The 17,233-nt window shown below is 37.8% G+C and overlaps 1 protein-coding gene across 14 annotated transcripts in view; it reads left to right on the forward strand.

Moving 5' to 3' along the window:
• Nucleotides 1-17,233, forward strand: part of EYA4 (EYA transcriptional coactivator and phosphatase 4) — a gene marked incomplete at its 3' end in the record, with an annotated part of 210,926 nt that overhangs the window by 106,993 nt on the left and 86,700 nt on the right. For 11 of the 14 annotated variants that reach the window (XM_081139549.1, XM_081139556.1, XM_081139552.1 and 8 more), the window contains one exon: nt 5,632-5,681. In XM_081139549.1, coding sequence (XP_080995675.1) covers nt 5,632-5,681 — 50 coding nt within the window. Of the gene's footprint in view, nt 1-5,631; nt 5,682-11,680; nt 11,759-12,435; nt 12,469-15,982; nt 16,046-17,233 lie in introns of those variants that run through there. The other 3 variants (XM_081139550.1, XM_081139563.1, XM_081139551.1) reach the window with 3 other exon arrangements.

A 17,233-nucleotide genomic window follows, 5' to 3' on the forward strand; every position in this document is an offset into this window, starting at 1 on the left:
ATCTTGGATGGATAGTTGCAGAATTGATCTCTTGTTACCATGTAGAACGTTCTAAGACTTAATCGTTGAAGTTCATTTGCAAACAAAATGAAGTCACAAAAGACATCTTTTTAAAACGTCTTCTTCCATTATTCAGTTCTTTAATTTTTTTTATTGTCGTTAATGTTTCAGGACTTATAAACAGCAAGATTGAGTAGAAAATAATTGGCATAATTGGTTCCAGCTTTTTTAAAAGATGGAGGATGGGATAAAAGAAACTTTTTCTTTTCTGCAGATTTCTTACGAGTTAATCATGCTTTTAATTCTTACAAAAGTTAATTCATACAAAGGGTCAGAAGTTGCTCAAAGCACCTCATGGTCAGAAGACATGAAAAATTTTAAGGTGATTTTTATACTTGAATATAATAGTTATAATGTAAAACACTCTAGAGATTATATTTTCTACATATATTTTCCAGACATTGAAAGTTTTCATTACTTCCAATCCCAAATCCCACATTCTTTATAATTTATTTTAAAAGCACAGGGTTTTTTTCAATTACAGTTTACATTCAATATTATTTTGTATTAGTTTCAGGTAAAAAGTACAGTTTCTGTTATTTATGTGCATACAGCCTAAAAAACTTGAAGAATGAGTGGTATTGTCAAATAAGAACAAGATTTTTTTTTATAATTGTCTAACTAATGTAATAAAATTGGCCGATCTTCCCTACCCCTGCTTTCCGCTGTCTCTCGGCACTCGCACTGCTGGCATTAGGTTCCGTTGCCTGATCACTTATTTACTGTATGTCTCCTCCGCTGGAGTGCACGACCCATGCAGGCAGGGTTTTGTTGCTCTAGGTTAGTGCTCTTCAACAGAAATAGGGTGCAGGCCACATATGTATTTTGAATTTTCTAGTAGCTGCGTTAGAAAAGTTAAGAAGAAACAGGGGAGTTTGTTTTATTTAACCCAGTCGATCTAAAATATCATTTCATTTCTCAGTGTAAAAAAGGTTGAGACATTTTACATTCTTTTTTATACTACGTCTTTGCAATCCCGTGTGCCTTTTGCGCTTACAGCACCTCTCAGTTTGGACTGGCCGCATTTCAGGGTCTGATAGTCACGCGTGGCTAGTGGTTATTCCATTGCCCTGCCCAGGTCTAGTTCTTTGTTCCTAGAGTGGTCTCCAGTATGCCCAAGGCATTCAGGGAAGTGTTGTTGAATGAATGGACCTTGCTGTTTCAGACATGAAACAGCAAAAAAACAACAACAACAAACCCAAAAAACTGAAGTTGTTTTTCACATTACATCTTTTTAACAGTTTTGAGGATGGTGGATGCTAGAGGTTTAGACATTTTCTTCAGAGCACTTCACTCTGCTTACATGGAATTTAAATGTTACTAGTGCTTGGTGAAAACTGGTTTCTTCAGTAGTCCAATGTAAGAGATTCTTTTCATAGTTGATATAAGAAGTAACTGGTAGGTTCTTCTTTAAAAAAGCATTCTATGGAACATTAGTTTCAATTCTTAGTTTAAAAAAAAAAAAACCCTAATAAAAGCAACGGGTAAATCTAGCATAGGAGAGAAAGAAAGGCTTGCTATATGGCGTTCAGTCCTAATTCCATCCCTGGTAGTGGTAGCCGTGGGACATTGGACCTTAGGTTTTGCTTAAGCCTTAGTTTTCTCATTTGTAAGTGAAGGATTTCATCCATCATACCTGTCTTCATAGATTTAATGTGATTACTTATATACATAGTCCAGCACAGTGAATGAAAAAGAATAATTGCTTAACAAATGGCAGTAATTATTATTATAATGCAGTAAAAATTGAACTTTTAAATATTAAGACTTTTTTCATCTTAATTTTAAACCTTTAGCTTATATGTTTCTTCATTTTGGGTCCTTAACATATCCTGGTTAAAACGCCTTCATAAATCTGGATTTGAAGTTTACTACAGAAATTGCCTGCAGATTGATTTTTCTGGTTCTCAGTATTGTCATCTGTGAATTGGGGAAAAATTGTATCTACCTAAGCATTGTGCCTGGCATATAATAAACACTCAAAAATTTTAGGTATCATTCACTTAGGTATTATTCATTCATTCATTTATTTTAAAAAATTCAATATTTCAATACATTTCTATGTTTATTATATACTAATAATTTTCTTTAAATAGTTAAACTTTTAATTCTTTTTTTATCTTTAATGTTGCATGTACTTTAATAACATTAAGTAGATTTAAAATTCACGTTAATGCAGCTACTCAAATGCATTTAACACAATTCGTCGTTCCCCTCTTGGCATATTATTTGCCCACCTCCTTGAGTGTCTTATGAAAACTAGGCTTTGGATTTAAACTGTGGCCATGAAATTTTGCCTCATTTTTTGGCCTGCTTGTTTCAACTTTGTTCTAAACTAAATTGGTGGTCATTGAAGACAGAAGGTTCTATATATTTTGTAATAATATTCTCTCTTCAATAGCATATATGTTTCAGCAGTCACCATTTTAATGAAGTGTTGCTGATCTCTCAAATGGGAGGGTGTGTTCAAATTTAGGTAAAACTTTCCATTTGGCTTCTAATTTCGTGTTCAAGACACTATAAACATATAACTTTCTTAATGATTCATTTAACTTTTCTCCATCAGTTCTGAAATAAGGTAGGGTTTTGAAGTATTTTAAATTCATAAGTTAACTTTTTTTTTGTATTACTAAATTTTTTTTTTCAAGGATGGATTAAAGGGTCAGATCATATTCTACTTTATACTTTGCCTCACTCAATAACAATATTCTGTCAATTCTGTCCCAGAAATATCTGTCAAAAACATCCTCTCAACTCCCCATGGCTCCTGTTTTAATTCAGGTCTTTACCATCTCTCACCAATGGATTACTCAATTAGTACACTAATGTTTGGGGATTCTCTTAGTCCATTTGGGTTGCTGTAACAAAATATCACAGGTGAGGTAGTTTATGAACAACAGAAATTTATTTCTCATAATTGTGGAGTTTGGAAAGTACAAGATCAAGACACCAGCATAGTTGTGTCTGATGAGAGCTGGCTTTCTGGTTCAGAGCCATCTCCTCGCTGTGTCCTCAATGGTAGAAGGTCTAGGGAGCTCCATGGGGTCTCTTTTATAAGAGCATTTATCCCATTCATAAAGGCTCCACCTTCATGATCTAAGCACCTCCCAAAGGCCCAACTTCCTTGTCTTCGAAGGTTAGAATTTCAACATATGACTGGCAGGGCGCAAACATAGCAGGGAGCACCTACTTAAGTTTTGGGATGTAGTTAGGGTCAAGACCAGTGCCATCCCTGCTTTCATTGAACCTGTGCTTTCGCTCGAGTTGCATTAGGCTGTTATCTGTCTTTCAGCGCTCACCTTGTCCTTCTTCCACACTGTCTTCTGTGCCACCTCTACTCAGTCTGTTCATTAAAACCTTTAACTAGTCTTCATAGGACCAAGATAATATTCTAAATTCTTTATCATTTATAAGGTCTTCATAACATGGTTCCTCTGGCAAACCCCATGATGAGGCCTGTTTCCTTTAAGACTTAGTTCAGAAGCCACTTCCTTCATTGCCATCCCCAGCTTCCTTTGGCTGGAGTAGATTGTCCTCTGAACACCCACAACACTGTATAGACCCCTCCTATAGTAGTCACGGTATCCTAAATATTATTCTTCCCTCATTTGACCATGATCAAATGAATGAAACCCCTAAAAAGAATCACTTTGAATAATGCATAGTTCTTACAATATCTAAGAGGATATCTATACTTCAGTCTTTTATCACGTATTTATTAGCTATGGATCTAGAACTCTGAGGGTACTATTAGCAATCAATAGATGTGACCTCTGCCATTACAATTACTACTTTGAGAGAAAATTAAAATAATCAGAACTTTCTGGTAATTATTTGGGGAATGATGCTTTATACAACCATGAGTATTAAAGAAAAATTCTTTTTTGTTTTTGAACCATAGGAAGCTTGTCTAGGTTCTGACTGTTGCTTGGGAGTATATGTTTAGTTTGCATATGTGTTCTGCAGATTCTTCAGTCAGTCCCAAAGTCAAGTCACCATAGTCTTCAGGAAAGTGACATTCACATTGAGATAATTTCTATGTATCCATTGGGCAGTTCCTGTAGTTTCTGGGGATGAATCATAGGAAAGAACCAGTGGGAAAGAAGGGTTTTACTCTGGCATCCTTTCCTTTTAGTTTTTATTTTTCTTGGACAAATTTTAATGAGTATAAGACTTCTGTGGGTTTTATAGTGAATTCTGTGTTGACATTTTAAGAAAAGTATTTTTTTTCTTTTTCTTTTTTTAACTAATTATTCTTGGAAACATTTCTTCACTCTTCCATCTCATGGTGCTGAATTCCATGTTACAAGCATAGAAAATGTTACAAATAGGATAATCTCTTTGCTAATGAGTTTTATTTTCATATTGTATAAATGCACACCCAGGATGTAAAAGAGAGTACAGTTAATCAAGCAGATAATTGGTTTCCCAGATTATAAAAATGTCTGGGCTTAAATTGGATAGCAAAAGACAGATTTTTGGAAGTGTAGGGGTTTTCTGTGTGTTTGTTTTTAAGCATTTTTCTGAGTCAGAGGAGAAAATAATCGTGTGCTAGAAATACAATGCTGTAGTGTCCTTAAAATTCAAACTGTACTCTTAAGTGACACCACCTGTACTGCAGTGTATACCCATGGTATATAGTCAGTAAACTTATCTATCACTTCCAAGCTACACATCAGAATTTAAATGTCTTGGATTCTGTAGTTACATGGATACATCATGGCAATATAGACACTCAGAGTATCTGACAGTGGGCTTGGAAACGTACATTGTTAATGGTTCATATTAACTGAGGGATTTTTGGAATTTAGTCTCCTTTGCATATACCATTAGGACCATAAAAGTCAAACATAAGTACCTGTGCTTGCAGTGAAGTTGTAAGAGGCAATGGATTTGTGCTCTTTATTTTAGAGACTCTATTGCACACTATTGTCCAGAAATGAATAGCGTGTCCTCAAAGTAAAAGTTATTTTCATTCTTTACCTTTCGTGGGTTAAAGACCCCAAAGTTGAAATATAGTCTGCAAAAATATCCTGCAAATATATGTGAGAAGCCTGTGAGCAATGCCGAAACTTAATTAATATGCTGAGAAGTATATAAAACATACAACCACTGGATTGAGAAAATGAAAATTAATATATGAATGTTTTAGCTGACACTGGGCTTTGCCCCCAGAACCTGGTGTTTATTATTGTGTGCTTTGGTAGGAGACAGAAGCAGTATCGATTGAAACAACATTTCTTAGTGAACTGAGAACAGTATGGCTTTCTAGTTCCTACGTGGGAAGCCTGGCTCTTTGGTTTCTTTGTTCCTCGTTGGGCTAGTCCCGAGCTATTTTAGCTGAACATTTTATATACTAATGGAGCCTAGGGAAGTGCCTTTGGCAGCTGTTCATGGGAAAATAATGAAATACACTATTTAGTACTGCATGCTGCTGCTGTAAAATGCGGGGAGTATTTTATGGAGATCTTGGTGAGCAGAGCTGTATCCACTTTAAGTTTAACAAGTGTGTGAACCTGAGTGAGGAAGTTGTATTTTCATATGAGAATAACTAGTACTCTTTTCTTACAGGTAAAGAAAACTTGCACCGAATCAGATGTTTCAGAGCCTCAGAATTCCAGGTACAGTAAAACGGAGGCCAAGACTTTCTAAGAAAAGCTGCAGTTTTCCAGATACAACTGTGATTTGAAATACTAAGTTTCTTTAAGGACTTACCTGTATGGAAATTGACTGCCTAGGGTGCCATTAATCATAATATTAATAAAAGGGGCAATGGTTAAAGTCAGCTTTAAAAAATAATAGCAGACCCATCTCTAGAAATACTTGAAAACATCCTCCCTTCGCATTCATTATTTTCCACTCACCTTCATTTTTCTTACCAATCTCCTATCATGTATTCACATCTGAAACTTTGCCACAAACTGAGTAACTTTCAAATCTAGGTTTACCAAAAAATCTACAATATTTCTTTTCAATCAAACATTGCTAGATTTTGTGAATGCTGTCAAATTGGAAAAATCAAAATTAATTGGACATTCTCTTTTTGCTTATTCGGAGCCTGTATAAATGATGAATTAAAATGGTCAGGACACTACATGCCCAACAGATTTTTTTTCAGGCCTATACATTTTCATTTCAAGATCCAGGGGCTCACTTTTAAGTAGATAAGTGAAAGTATTGTAAATACCATTGTCATAATAAATACATATCCTTAATATGATATTAATGAGATACCATAACCTATTGCATTAAGAAATTTGTATTTAATGGTGAAATGGGTCTGCTTGTTTTATCCTACTTGCTCCAAAATATGATATATGTAGTGATTTTCTTGCTGTAATTAAACAATATAGCATTAGGTAACGTGTCAATGACTGCCATATATTCTTTTTGGACAGCAAGTACATATTTGTACAGTCTGTTTACAGTTTGAGTAACCTTTCCTTTGCTTTATGGAGTGTGATATTTCTATAAGTAATTCCTATACATTTTATATTAAAAGGATTATATATAATCTTCTGTATCATTAAGAGTGTATAATCCACAAATGGGTAGAAGTGAGAGGGAGGGAGAGAGAGAGAAAGAGAGAGAAAGAGAGAGAGATATTCAGATAGAGATTTAAAAGCCTGGGCTAGATAATTTTATTCTAAACAAATATAAAGTAAAGAACTGAGCTCCAAATGAAATACTACATCAGCATAAAATGCATGCAGGCTGGAGACCCACTGCCTTATAAAATGCTGCCTCACTTGGAACCTAAAGCTAATGTCACTCATTTAGCTAGCTTTATAGTATGTTGGTTTTGGATTTGAAAAGATTAGAATGAATACAGATGGAAAGTGTTTTTACAGTAGGGAAGTAATTAAATTGGGTGTGGAGACTTTGTCAGGAAAATTCTTGCAGTGACATATGTGTATCAGCAAATTCTTTGTCTTGCTTGGCCTTAATTCTTCCTTGGGAAAGAAATGCGTGGGCTGCAGATGTGCCTGGTAGATGGGGGAAAGGAGAATGTACGAACTCATGCGATGGAAGTAGGTAAGAATGTCTGCTTAGAAATAACATTGTGCGTCTATGCCGAAAGTCAAACATTAGGGACAGTGTTTTCTCAGGTCCATAAAATTATTAAACTTGACGTCTATGAAAGGGGATATAATGTGTTTTACAGAAAAAGTGACATTTCTCAATGTTTTGTGTGTTTTTTACTTTCCTCTATGTTGCGTGCCATATCCAGAATATACTGTCGTTGGCCTTTGTTCCTAAGACTAATATTAACTATAAAATGTGTACAGGAGAAAGCTAAAATTTATATTTTTCGCATACTTCACCATACCCTAAAATTGTTTGTTGCCAGATAGACCATCTTAAGACATGAACGGAAACATTTTATGCTGATTTTGTCTATATTTGTGGTGAGTTTATTTGGGAGATGTTTGCCTCATTCGAGTCTTCACTGAAAAGACATTGACCTTGCTTAATTTTACTGTGATAGACACCTCTTGGACAAGCAAAGTTAATAGAAGAAGTTTCTTTGAGTCCCATATTTTTTTTAAAAAGTCTTCTGCTTTCAGTCCTTCTTATTTCTGATAGCAGGTGAGGAAATATTTTATTCTTTAATTGCATTCTTGGCAAATAATCTTAGAGTGCCTGTATGTTAAAATAGTCCCTATCATATCCATATGATCTCTTTGATGATCTTTGATGAAGTTGGGTTACACTTTACATAGAAAGAAAACAAAACTCAAATCAGGCAATTTTGTTTTAAACTCAGTCCGTTAATTGAGGAGTGAATGGAAATAATGATTCTGGTGAAACTGGGTTTGAAGTGACTTCCAGGAAATACATCAGGTTGTTTTTTACATTATTGCTTCCCTTCATCCTGTCCACAGCACCACTAGTAGCTTACAATACGGGAATCTAAGTACTAAAATATAGGAAGTACATATGGTGCGTGTGAGCTGAGATGATAGGTTTTCCATCTAGACTCTAAGATGACTCTGAAGGGGGACTCCTCCCCACTTTAAAGGGTAAAGGAATTGGGCTTGCCGAGAACTTAATGGTTGCCTGAAATCAGTAAAGCCCTGGCCATGTGCTGTGGGTTCTTGCCCTAGTCTGTCCTAACTTCACAATTATCAAGCAAAAGACAGAAGACTTTTCAGCTTTTGGAGTGAATCTCTGTTGAACATCTAGTAGTTCAGTGAGTCTCCGGAAGTTTATTCAGTGTCTGTGTATAAAAACTTTTTTAAAAATGCAACTTATTCATCTTATGTAAATAGTTATGATTTAACAATGTTATATTTAAGACAGTAAGTTATACACATTTATTTGCTAGTAAAGTAATTATTGCAGTGCTTCCAGAATCCAGAAATGGTTATCTGCTTATAATTTTCTATTAAAAATTAAATGCTGTAGTATTCATACCAGTGAAAGCTGAGGACCCCTTTGTGAAAACACACATAGTATTTCACTGCGTCAAATCACAGGCCCATCTAGCCCAATATTCTATCCCTAAGTAGTCTCAAAAATTATTGCTACCAGGTTGCATGTTTTCAATCTTGAAAATTTTAGGACACAGCACCAATAAAATTAGGTACCCCCTGTAACACAATCTAGCTGTACAGTCCATGGGATTATATAAGTATTTCTTGGGCTTAGTCATATTACTAGCATAGACTATCTTTCTGGGCTAAAGAAACCAGAAAATTACTAATCACAATACAAAATAATAATTCATTCCTTGTAGTTGTTTAAAACTATCCTTTCAAGTCATATCCTTCCCTTGAAAATTATAGATAATTAATACAGAGATATTCTAAGAGTGTGATCTAATTCTCGTGTTTCAGGATTTGAAGAGAAAGACCCTGATAACTCTATCTCTATATAAAATGGTATAGTTAACCTGAGTCTTATTATAAGTTTATCTTTCTCTTCCCAACTTTGAGAGCCTTTTGTCTCATGTCAAAGCCCTGCTTCTTGCAGATGCTCCTCTAGTCTCTCCAGCATTTTGGCTCCCCTCCACTGGAGGTTTTCTGAGTCTGTTTTGCCCGCCTTGGTGCATGCTGACAGATTCCTACAGGCGTGGAAGCAGCTGGGATTCTGAATAAGAATGAGCGGCGTATTCTGCGTTGCTGCTGATCGCATCCTCGCTATCTGGGATAGCCTGACCCTTTCGGTCATGGGAGCATATTGAGTTGATTTCCTCAGATAATTATTTGCAGCATCTGCTAAATCCCTGATATCAGTGATAACTGAAGATTTAAACCACAATCTCAAAATTTAGATTGTTGTTTCCTAAATGCCTTACCATATGTGTTCCTGATTAGCCTTTTCCTATAGTTCGTTGGGAACTCTTGGTAATTTATTGGCCAGCATAGCTTAGTGCTCTCTCTACACATACTGATTTCTTTGTGCGTTTCACCTCCAAAGTGAATCATCTTCCAGGACTGAATGAGTACATGAGAGTAAAATAATACATGTGAGAGGCTCTTCCACATTGTTGCCCACAGAATAGTTGTTATGTGTCTAAAGTGGAGCACGATATCCTCAGACCCACAGTGAAGGAAGACTAGGCTGCCACTGAAGGGAAGAAGGGCCTCATTATTGACACCCCTTCATTCACACATGTCTTTTTTAGCCTTTGCTTCCCTGTCTTCAGAGTCCTTTTTGCTTTCCTTTCATTTCATATTATTTCATGCATAATCTCTGTTCACGACTCTCCACCTGGCCTGCAAGGCCCAGCATGCTCAGGCCACTTCCTGTGACTCCAGCTTTGGTTTCAGTCACGATCCCCCTGAGGGGAAGGTCTGCATTACAGGTGCCATTCTCCCTCTACGGAGGCTGGACCACTCCTTCCCCTTTTGTGCTACTTTTCCCCTCCCAGCTTTGTTCCCCTACTTAATATCAACTCACCCTTCAGATCTTTGCTCTCCCCTGGCTGGCCCACTGGTCATATGGCCACATGAGCCCATATACTTCCCCTTCACAGTTGCCTCATTTGAGTGATACTCTATACTCCAAGCTCCATGAGGTGAGGGATTATATCTGCTTCCTTTTGTTCCCTGTTGTATCATCATTAAACAGCTCAGGGCTTAGCATGTAGGTTCATAGGTGGTAAGTGAATAAATAACTTTCAAATATATAAATCCAGCTTGCAGTCTCTCTTGGAACATCTCTTGTAACCACAAATCCCTGATACGATTTTACTAGGGATTTCTCTGCTGTCTCAAACTCCTCTTGTAAAAAATTATAATTATTACATTCCTTACCCCAGTGTCTTTCTTTAGTGGTGATTTTCTTAGTTGTCCTGCCTCAGACTTTTAGAGTAGTCTTTGACTTACTCCTCTCTTTCCTTTCTCAACTCCTGTTGATCCTCAAGCTGTGTTTAATTTTCCTTTGCTATATTTTGAATCCCTTTATCCTGCCCCTTCCCATTGCCACCGTGAGAGTTCAAGCTCTTGTTACCTCACCTCTGAATCGAGACAGTAAGTCCCTGGACATTGACCTTGCCTTTCTATTCCTCCAGGTTACCAGGTGAGCCGTTCTTAATGGTACTTTCTATGTGTGGTTGCCCTGTTCACTGATCAGAAAGACAGTATTCAGTAGATACTTATAGTATTTACAGGAAGATGAACAAATAACTTACAATAAAATTGTCTGCAAGAGGTAAAAATGAGGACATGCGCTGTTCGTACCTAATTGCTGTAATCTGCTCGCCTGTTGCCGTGTTCTAATCTGTTAGATGTTCATTTAGTCCCATTTCATATTTTTCCTTTAGTTCTAAACTGACATAAAAGAACATGAATCTAACATGGGTTCCAGAAAGCACATTCCAGAAAAAAAATATACCAGTTACATAGGTACTTTAATTTCGTTCTTTCCTGCTCCTGTCCCCATTTCCCACATAGACCTTACCGTAAAACTGGGCATTGGTGTATTGAGAGCATGTGTTTTAGGGCTGTACTCACCTGGTCCTTCTAGAGATGAGCACATTCACCAGAGGGTAGAGGAGAATGGTACCCCCAGCGTGCAGCTCGAGCCCCAAGCACCGTGAGCCAGAGTGGTCAGGAGGAGTTTCAGGGGAGATTTAAGGCTGAATGTCAAAGAAGAGGTAAGATCTGAAAAATGGGGGAGAGCCCACAGTAAGGTACAAAAAAGGAGTAGAAACTGAAATTGGAAGGTATCTTTTATGGATGGTGAACAGCACCACTTAATCCATGTGGAAAGGTAGTACATTAGATTGGAATACGGGTAAATTAGCACAGATTGTGGCTGGCTTTGGTTTCTCTTTTTTATTGTAGCTACCATTGCGAGCCAGGGGAGTTTGCTGTTTATTACTTTGTTGTTTCAGCTTTTAACAAGGGCATAATGTCTTAGAGAACTTGAGAAGAGAGGGCTTGCTGGACTTCATAAGGTCTGGGGTCTTCCTACATCCTGGCTGCTGCACAATTTCAAAGCCTTTATCTCTCTTAGGAAGACTGGCTGATCAGTCTTACTTTTTCTCTAGGTCCCACAACAGGAAGATAATGCCTGTGCAATCCTGCTCCTGTTTTTATAATTTTTACCTCTTTAGGCAACCAAACAACAGAATCTCTCTCTTTTTCTTTATCTTGTTCCAAATTTCCAGGGAAGGTAATGGCATCAGAAAGACAGATTCACAAAATGTGGCTTTCAGGAGAACACCCCCTGGGAGCATATGAAACAGGTGAGCAGAACTTCCAGGAAAGGATTCTGAGCAGATAACCCAACATATGCATCTACTTTCTGCCTCTACCCAGAATATATAACTGGTCTGTTTTATTCAAAACCCCTTTCCAAGTCTTCCTTTTATGTAATCCAGTGTGCCTCACTCTTCCCTTCCCTAATTAGATATAACTCAGCGGTTATCCATTGCACTAGTATGAAGACTTGGAGCTTGATTTCATAGGTCAGACATCTACAAACCATGACCTACAAAGCAGAGATTGCTTGAGAGATCTTTAAGTGGAGTGGCAGCCAACATAAAGGAAGAGAAGCTCCATTCACTTCTTTCTGTAAACCCTTCTACTAATTTTTGGCCTTTGTGTTTCCACCCCCAGACTGACCATTTGCTATTCAATGGACCCAGTCTACCCTCCTGCTCCAAGTTACCAATCCAAATGTAAATTGCTTTCTCCATTTCCTGTGATTAATCCAGTTGTTAAATGATTGTTTGATGAATGCACTTTCTACTGCAGTTTACATTATTGACCTTTCTGAAGATAATTTTGCCAAAATAAGCATCTAGGTTTGGACTTCCTTTTTTTAAAAAAAAAAACACACAAAAACTCTCAAACATATCCAAAGATATACAACCAACAACTTGGAGTCCAAACTCTAAATTTTGGCAACCTGTCTTTACAGGCGTTGGGAGGTCACCAGTGGATTTCTGATCAGGTAATAACATGATTAAAATTGCACTTGTGATGACAGATTGGCCATGGCACCTGTGCCTGGAGGCAGAGAAACCAGCTATAAGATGAATTTAAAAGGCCTGAGAGACTGAGCAAATTGTAGTTATTTTTGGGAGGCATTGTACACTATTTTTTTCATAGTTTAAACATGTTTTTCCAATTTTCTACATCGTGTATTTTTTAATTTTTTTTGTATTGAGAACAAATGTATATATCGCGTCAAACAATAGATTTGACTTGAAATAGGCATGGTGGTAGTGGAAAGGACCTGGCCTCATCCCCCTGACAGTCTGCATTATTCTCTAAATATGAGAAAATGCTTCATTTTGCCACATGTATTAGTGATGAATTCCAGAGAACAGCCATGTTTTCGGTCAGCCTCTTGTAAACTGAGTTTCTCTGAAGTCTTTATGGTTAATAATACGAAACAGTCTCTCTGGAGACTGTTAGCTGCTTTGAGCTAATTTGGTCAGAGTAACACATTACAAAAAGTAGCATCTGTTTAGTGACTTTTATCCAGAAGTCCTGAGGAACTAAGACAAGTCTCTACTTTGCATCATAGTGATCATTAAATTATTATGGATGGGGGCAGTGAAGGCCTCTGAGTATGTACCCTGTTGGCTGACAGGCTGCTTAGGAGTTCCTGAGCTGCATGAATCCTTATGGTTATTCTGGATGTGGGGTAGCTTTAGTGCAAAGTTCTAGACTCAGTGTGAATAGAAACATGAAGTTTGGGGGGCCCACTTCATGTTGCATCAATTTAAGGTGGGAAGAAACAAGAGGATCTCACAATTTTCTCCCCAGCAGTTCAATTATAGGAACACTGTTCTTGCCCTTAAAGTTTCTACTTATTGGGCATCTCAGGCACTGGTCTGAGTGCTTGAGATACTTCAGTAAACAAAACAGGAGCATGGACGATGGTGGAGTATGTTAGGAGATGGTAAATACTAGGGAATAGAACAGGGGGTTCGGCATACTGGGGAGAAGTTGGTTGTAATTTTAAATTGGATGATATTTAAGCACAGACTTGAAGGAAAAGAGGGAATACGTGAAGAAGAGGGCCGGGGAAGTGCATTTTCTTGGGAGTGAGCCAACGCCTAGGCCCTTAAGCAGAAGCCTGCCTGGCGCGTTCGAATGGCCGCGGGGAGGACAGTGCTGCAAAAATGGAATGAGCCCAGAGTTGCACATTTGAAATAGCAATATGCTAGGAAAAAAGCTACTATTTCAGTTGCCAATAATTTTTTTAACTTATTGGTAATTCTCTGACAGGCACCTCATCCATCACTGCTCCAGGATGGGGTTGATCCAGCCAGAAACACCTCTCTCCGCCACACCACACACATACTCTAAGACCAGGGCCCTCCCCTGATCCGAAGGCTTCAGGCTTCTTCATCGGCACAGCTCAAATGCCTGAAAGCTGGTTTTTGTTTGTTTGTTTTGTTGTTTTTTTAAGTAATGCCCTTAAAGTTTTAGTTATAAATGTAGATGAGGGCATAGTGTGGATTCCAAAAATTTGATTCATAAAGGTACAGGAATTCTGCTCGCTATCTCACATTTAAATCATCACTTCTCAGTTGTCTTAGCAACCTGCAAAATGTTCCCATTTGCTTTTCAGTAAGCCAATGGATGAATGGAGCCTTTGTTCATGTGTTTATGAATTTCTATCACCTGATACTTGATGTCTTTCTGGCATGCTTACTGTGCCAAATAACTGTCTTTATATTTTTAAAATTCATGTAACTAAAATTAAACTTGAATTTTCTTTAAAGTCTAAATTTTTAATGAGAAAATATCCAACTTAAGAATAGTTGGAAAGATATACATATGCTTGTATTGTAAAAATGCTTTTATTTTAATGATAATTAATTTCCAAGGCTCGATAAGCTTGGCAAACTGAGTTATCTATCAATGTTCGCCCACATGGGTGTATTTGTGAAGTACAGAAAAAGAAAAATGCCTGATGACAAATCTAGGTGTCACAGAGTTCGTTGCTTCAAACTCACATGCCTGCTTCTCTTAGATGCAGTCTCAGAGCATATTCTCTCCTCCTTTACACGTAATTCTAAAGGTTCGTAGCTCATCCTTGTGGATGTTTGCATGCTTACCTGGCATAGTGGGCAAGCACGGTAGACTACTGAGTTCAACCCCCAGCTGTCTGACCTGGAGCAAACCACTTCTCTGTGCCTCAGACATCCTCATCTGTAAAATGGGACTTATACCATATTATCCCATGGAGGTATTTTAAGGACTAAATGGAGAAATATATGCAAAACACTTAGAGAAGTACCTGCCACATATTAGGTGAATTTAAATGACTGGTCTTATTACAAATAGGCATAGCAATAGTATTGAGAAGTGAGGTCTAAACAAAAAAGGACACAAAAAGCGATCAAATGTAAATGTAAGAAAGCAAAATGCTTAGTCACATGAGATGCTTTGGAATTATCGCCAGAAGCCCTCTGTGCTTCATAATTCCTAAGCGCATTGGGCTGCCTAGTTCAGTACAATGATTCTCATTATTGTTGATCACCTTGATTCTCTAAGTAAAAGTTAAATTATGCTTAGCATCATAACACATTTTAGGATTATTTATATACAAAATGGTTCCATTTTAAAGGTGCTGTTGCTTATAATGATGTTCATCTGAGCACCCAGGAAATTTGACTAGACCCTAGTGATCATTCCTTGAAGGTTCTGGATAGCTGAGGCTTTGCAGAGTTATTTATTTTTCCCATTTATAGGAGCAACTCAGTGACTGGATCATTTAGGAGAGACTTTTTAAAATCCAGTTTGGGTACCTAGTATAGGACCTGGCACATAGTAGGAAAGCAACAAATATTTATTATATGAATGAGTGAATAAATGAATGAGCAGCCACTATGTACAATTTTTTGTGGGAAAAGTTTTTCATGTCTTTACCTACATGAATTATGCCATATAATAACTAATAAGGCTTAAAGGTCATTTATAAACAAGGTCGCTGCAGTGAATAGGTGACTGTACATCCCAGCTTGCCCCAAACACAGTGCCAGTTACACCTGCTGTCCCAGCATCCCCTCTGCTTAAAGACACGACTTTCAACAAATTTTATGGTTACTCTAATTGAAATCATTATGCTCATACCAAACTTTTTAAGAAATTTAACAATCAATCAATCTCTCTCTATTCCTCCCTCCTTCTCTTTTCCCCTTTTTCTTTGTGTTCCTTTCTTCTGTCTTAGGATGACTTGTATAATAGAGCTTTACACCTTTATCTTTAAAGCAACACAGTCTATGAAAATGCTGCTTGAGACAAAAGTTCATTTAAGGAACAGTTGTTCTGTTTTTATAGGCTTGATTATTATGCTCTGTCATATGATTAATTTGTAGAAATTCCATACCTCTCAAAAATAATAGCATCTCTTCAAGAACACCCACAGTCTTATTACATGAAGTGACGCAATCCTTTATAATTTATATCCCCAGGTTACTTGTTCTCTCATTTTTTATTTTCTTCAGATGGAACATCCCGAGTCTCAACTAATGGGGATGGCAGGCACCATGGTCGGGCCTGGGAAAAAGGTGATTAACACGGTGTGGCAGAACGCCAAGGCAGGCGCACCACGCCCCTCGTGCGCAGCTGTTGTGGCGATGGCTGCAGGCTTTGGGAGGGAGCGTGATGTCTGCCATCCAGCGGCAGACAAAACAGCCTGCTGTCGCCGAGACACTGTCTTGTACATATTCTTTAGCATAATGTTTCATGTGTGCTCTTGGGGTAGTGGTTCCCCTAGGTTTTCTTGTTATTTTTTGTTGTTTAGAAGCAATGATGATAACCGTGGTGTAGAGATGAAAAGAGGTGTGTGTGTACAACGTGACTGGGAGTGTGGATGACCCACCAGTGTCCCTCCAGGGAGATCTGGAAGAGTCAGTTCTTTGTTATGCCCAACACATCGCAGGACTGTTCAAACCTGACTTCTCCCAAATCTCAGTAGTAACTCAGTCACAGTGAGAACCCCAAACTCCCTGGCATGTTTTCAAAAATTCATAATCAGGCACCCAGTAGGTGCCTGATTACGGTCAGGGGAGACATATCCTAAAAGTTCACACGTGTCTGGTGGACTGAAAAACCTCTGATAAATACAGGCTTAGAAATGAGGCTAGTAAAGCCAACTTTCTCAGGGTCCAGAATGAGTCATTCAGTGTTGCTGGAAAAAGCACCAATTAATCCCAGTCGTGGCTCTCACGGACACTTGACATTGGAACAAGGACATCCATGTGAGAGTATGGGCAGCAAAGCACCACCCGTCAGTGCCTTAGGAAAACAATTGCAGGTCTGCGTCCCAACAGCAGACAGAGCCAGTAACTCCACAGCTGGGATTCAAGGCCTTTTCCTGAAAATGCAAGAAGAGGAATGTGCAGATTCCAAATTATTTCCCAAATGTCTATATGTTCAGTACCTTTTCACTCCTTCCATTTCATTTCCAATCTATCTGTTGCGTTCTAACAAATTCTCAGTATTAGGTCAGATAAATTTTTATAAAATTGAATTTCACTTCATGAAAAAGTCTTTTTCTTCATGCAGTGGGAATTAGTGATCCCTGAGGAATATTAGAAATACTTGACTCTTAAATATTGATAAACTCTTGATTTACTTTTTATCACTACTCTAAAATGGGTTGGAAAGCCTTTGGGACTGGTCTCCTTTACTTGCACTATGACATCCTCAGTTTCTCACATTGCATTCTTTTGTGTGTCCTTTCCCTATGGTCA

Source organism: Miniopterus schreibersii (assembly GCF_964146895.1).
Source record: "Miniopterus schreibersii genome assembly, chromosome: 6".
Classification (NCBI taxonomy): Eukaryota; Metazoa; Chordata; class Mammalia; order Chiroptera; family Miniopteridae; genus Miniopterus; species Miniopterus schreibersii.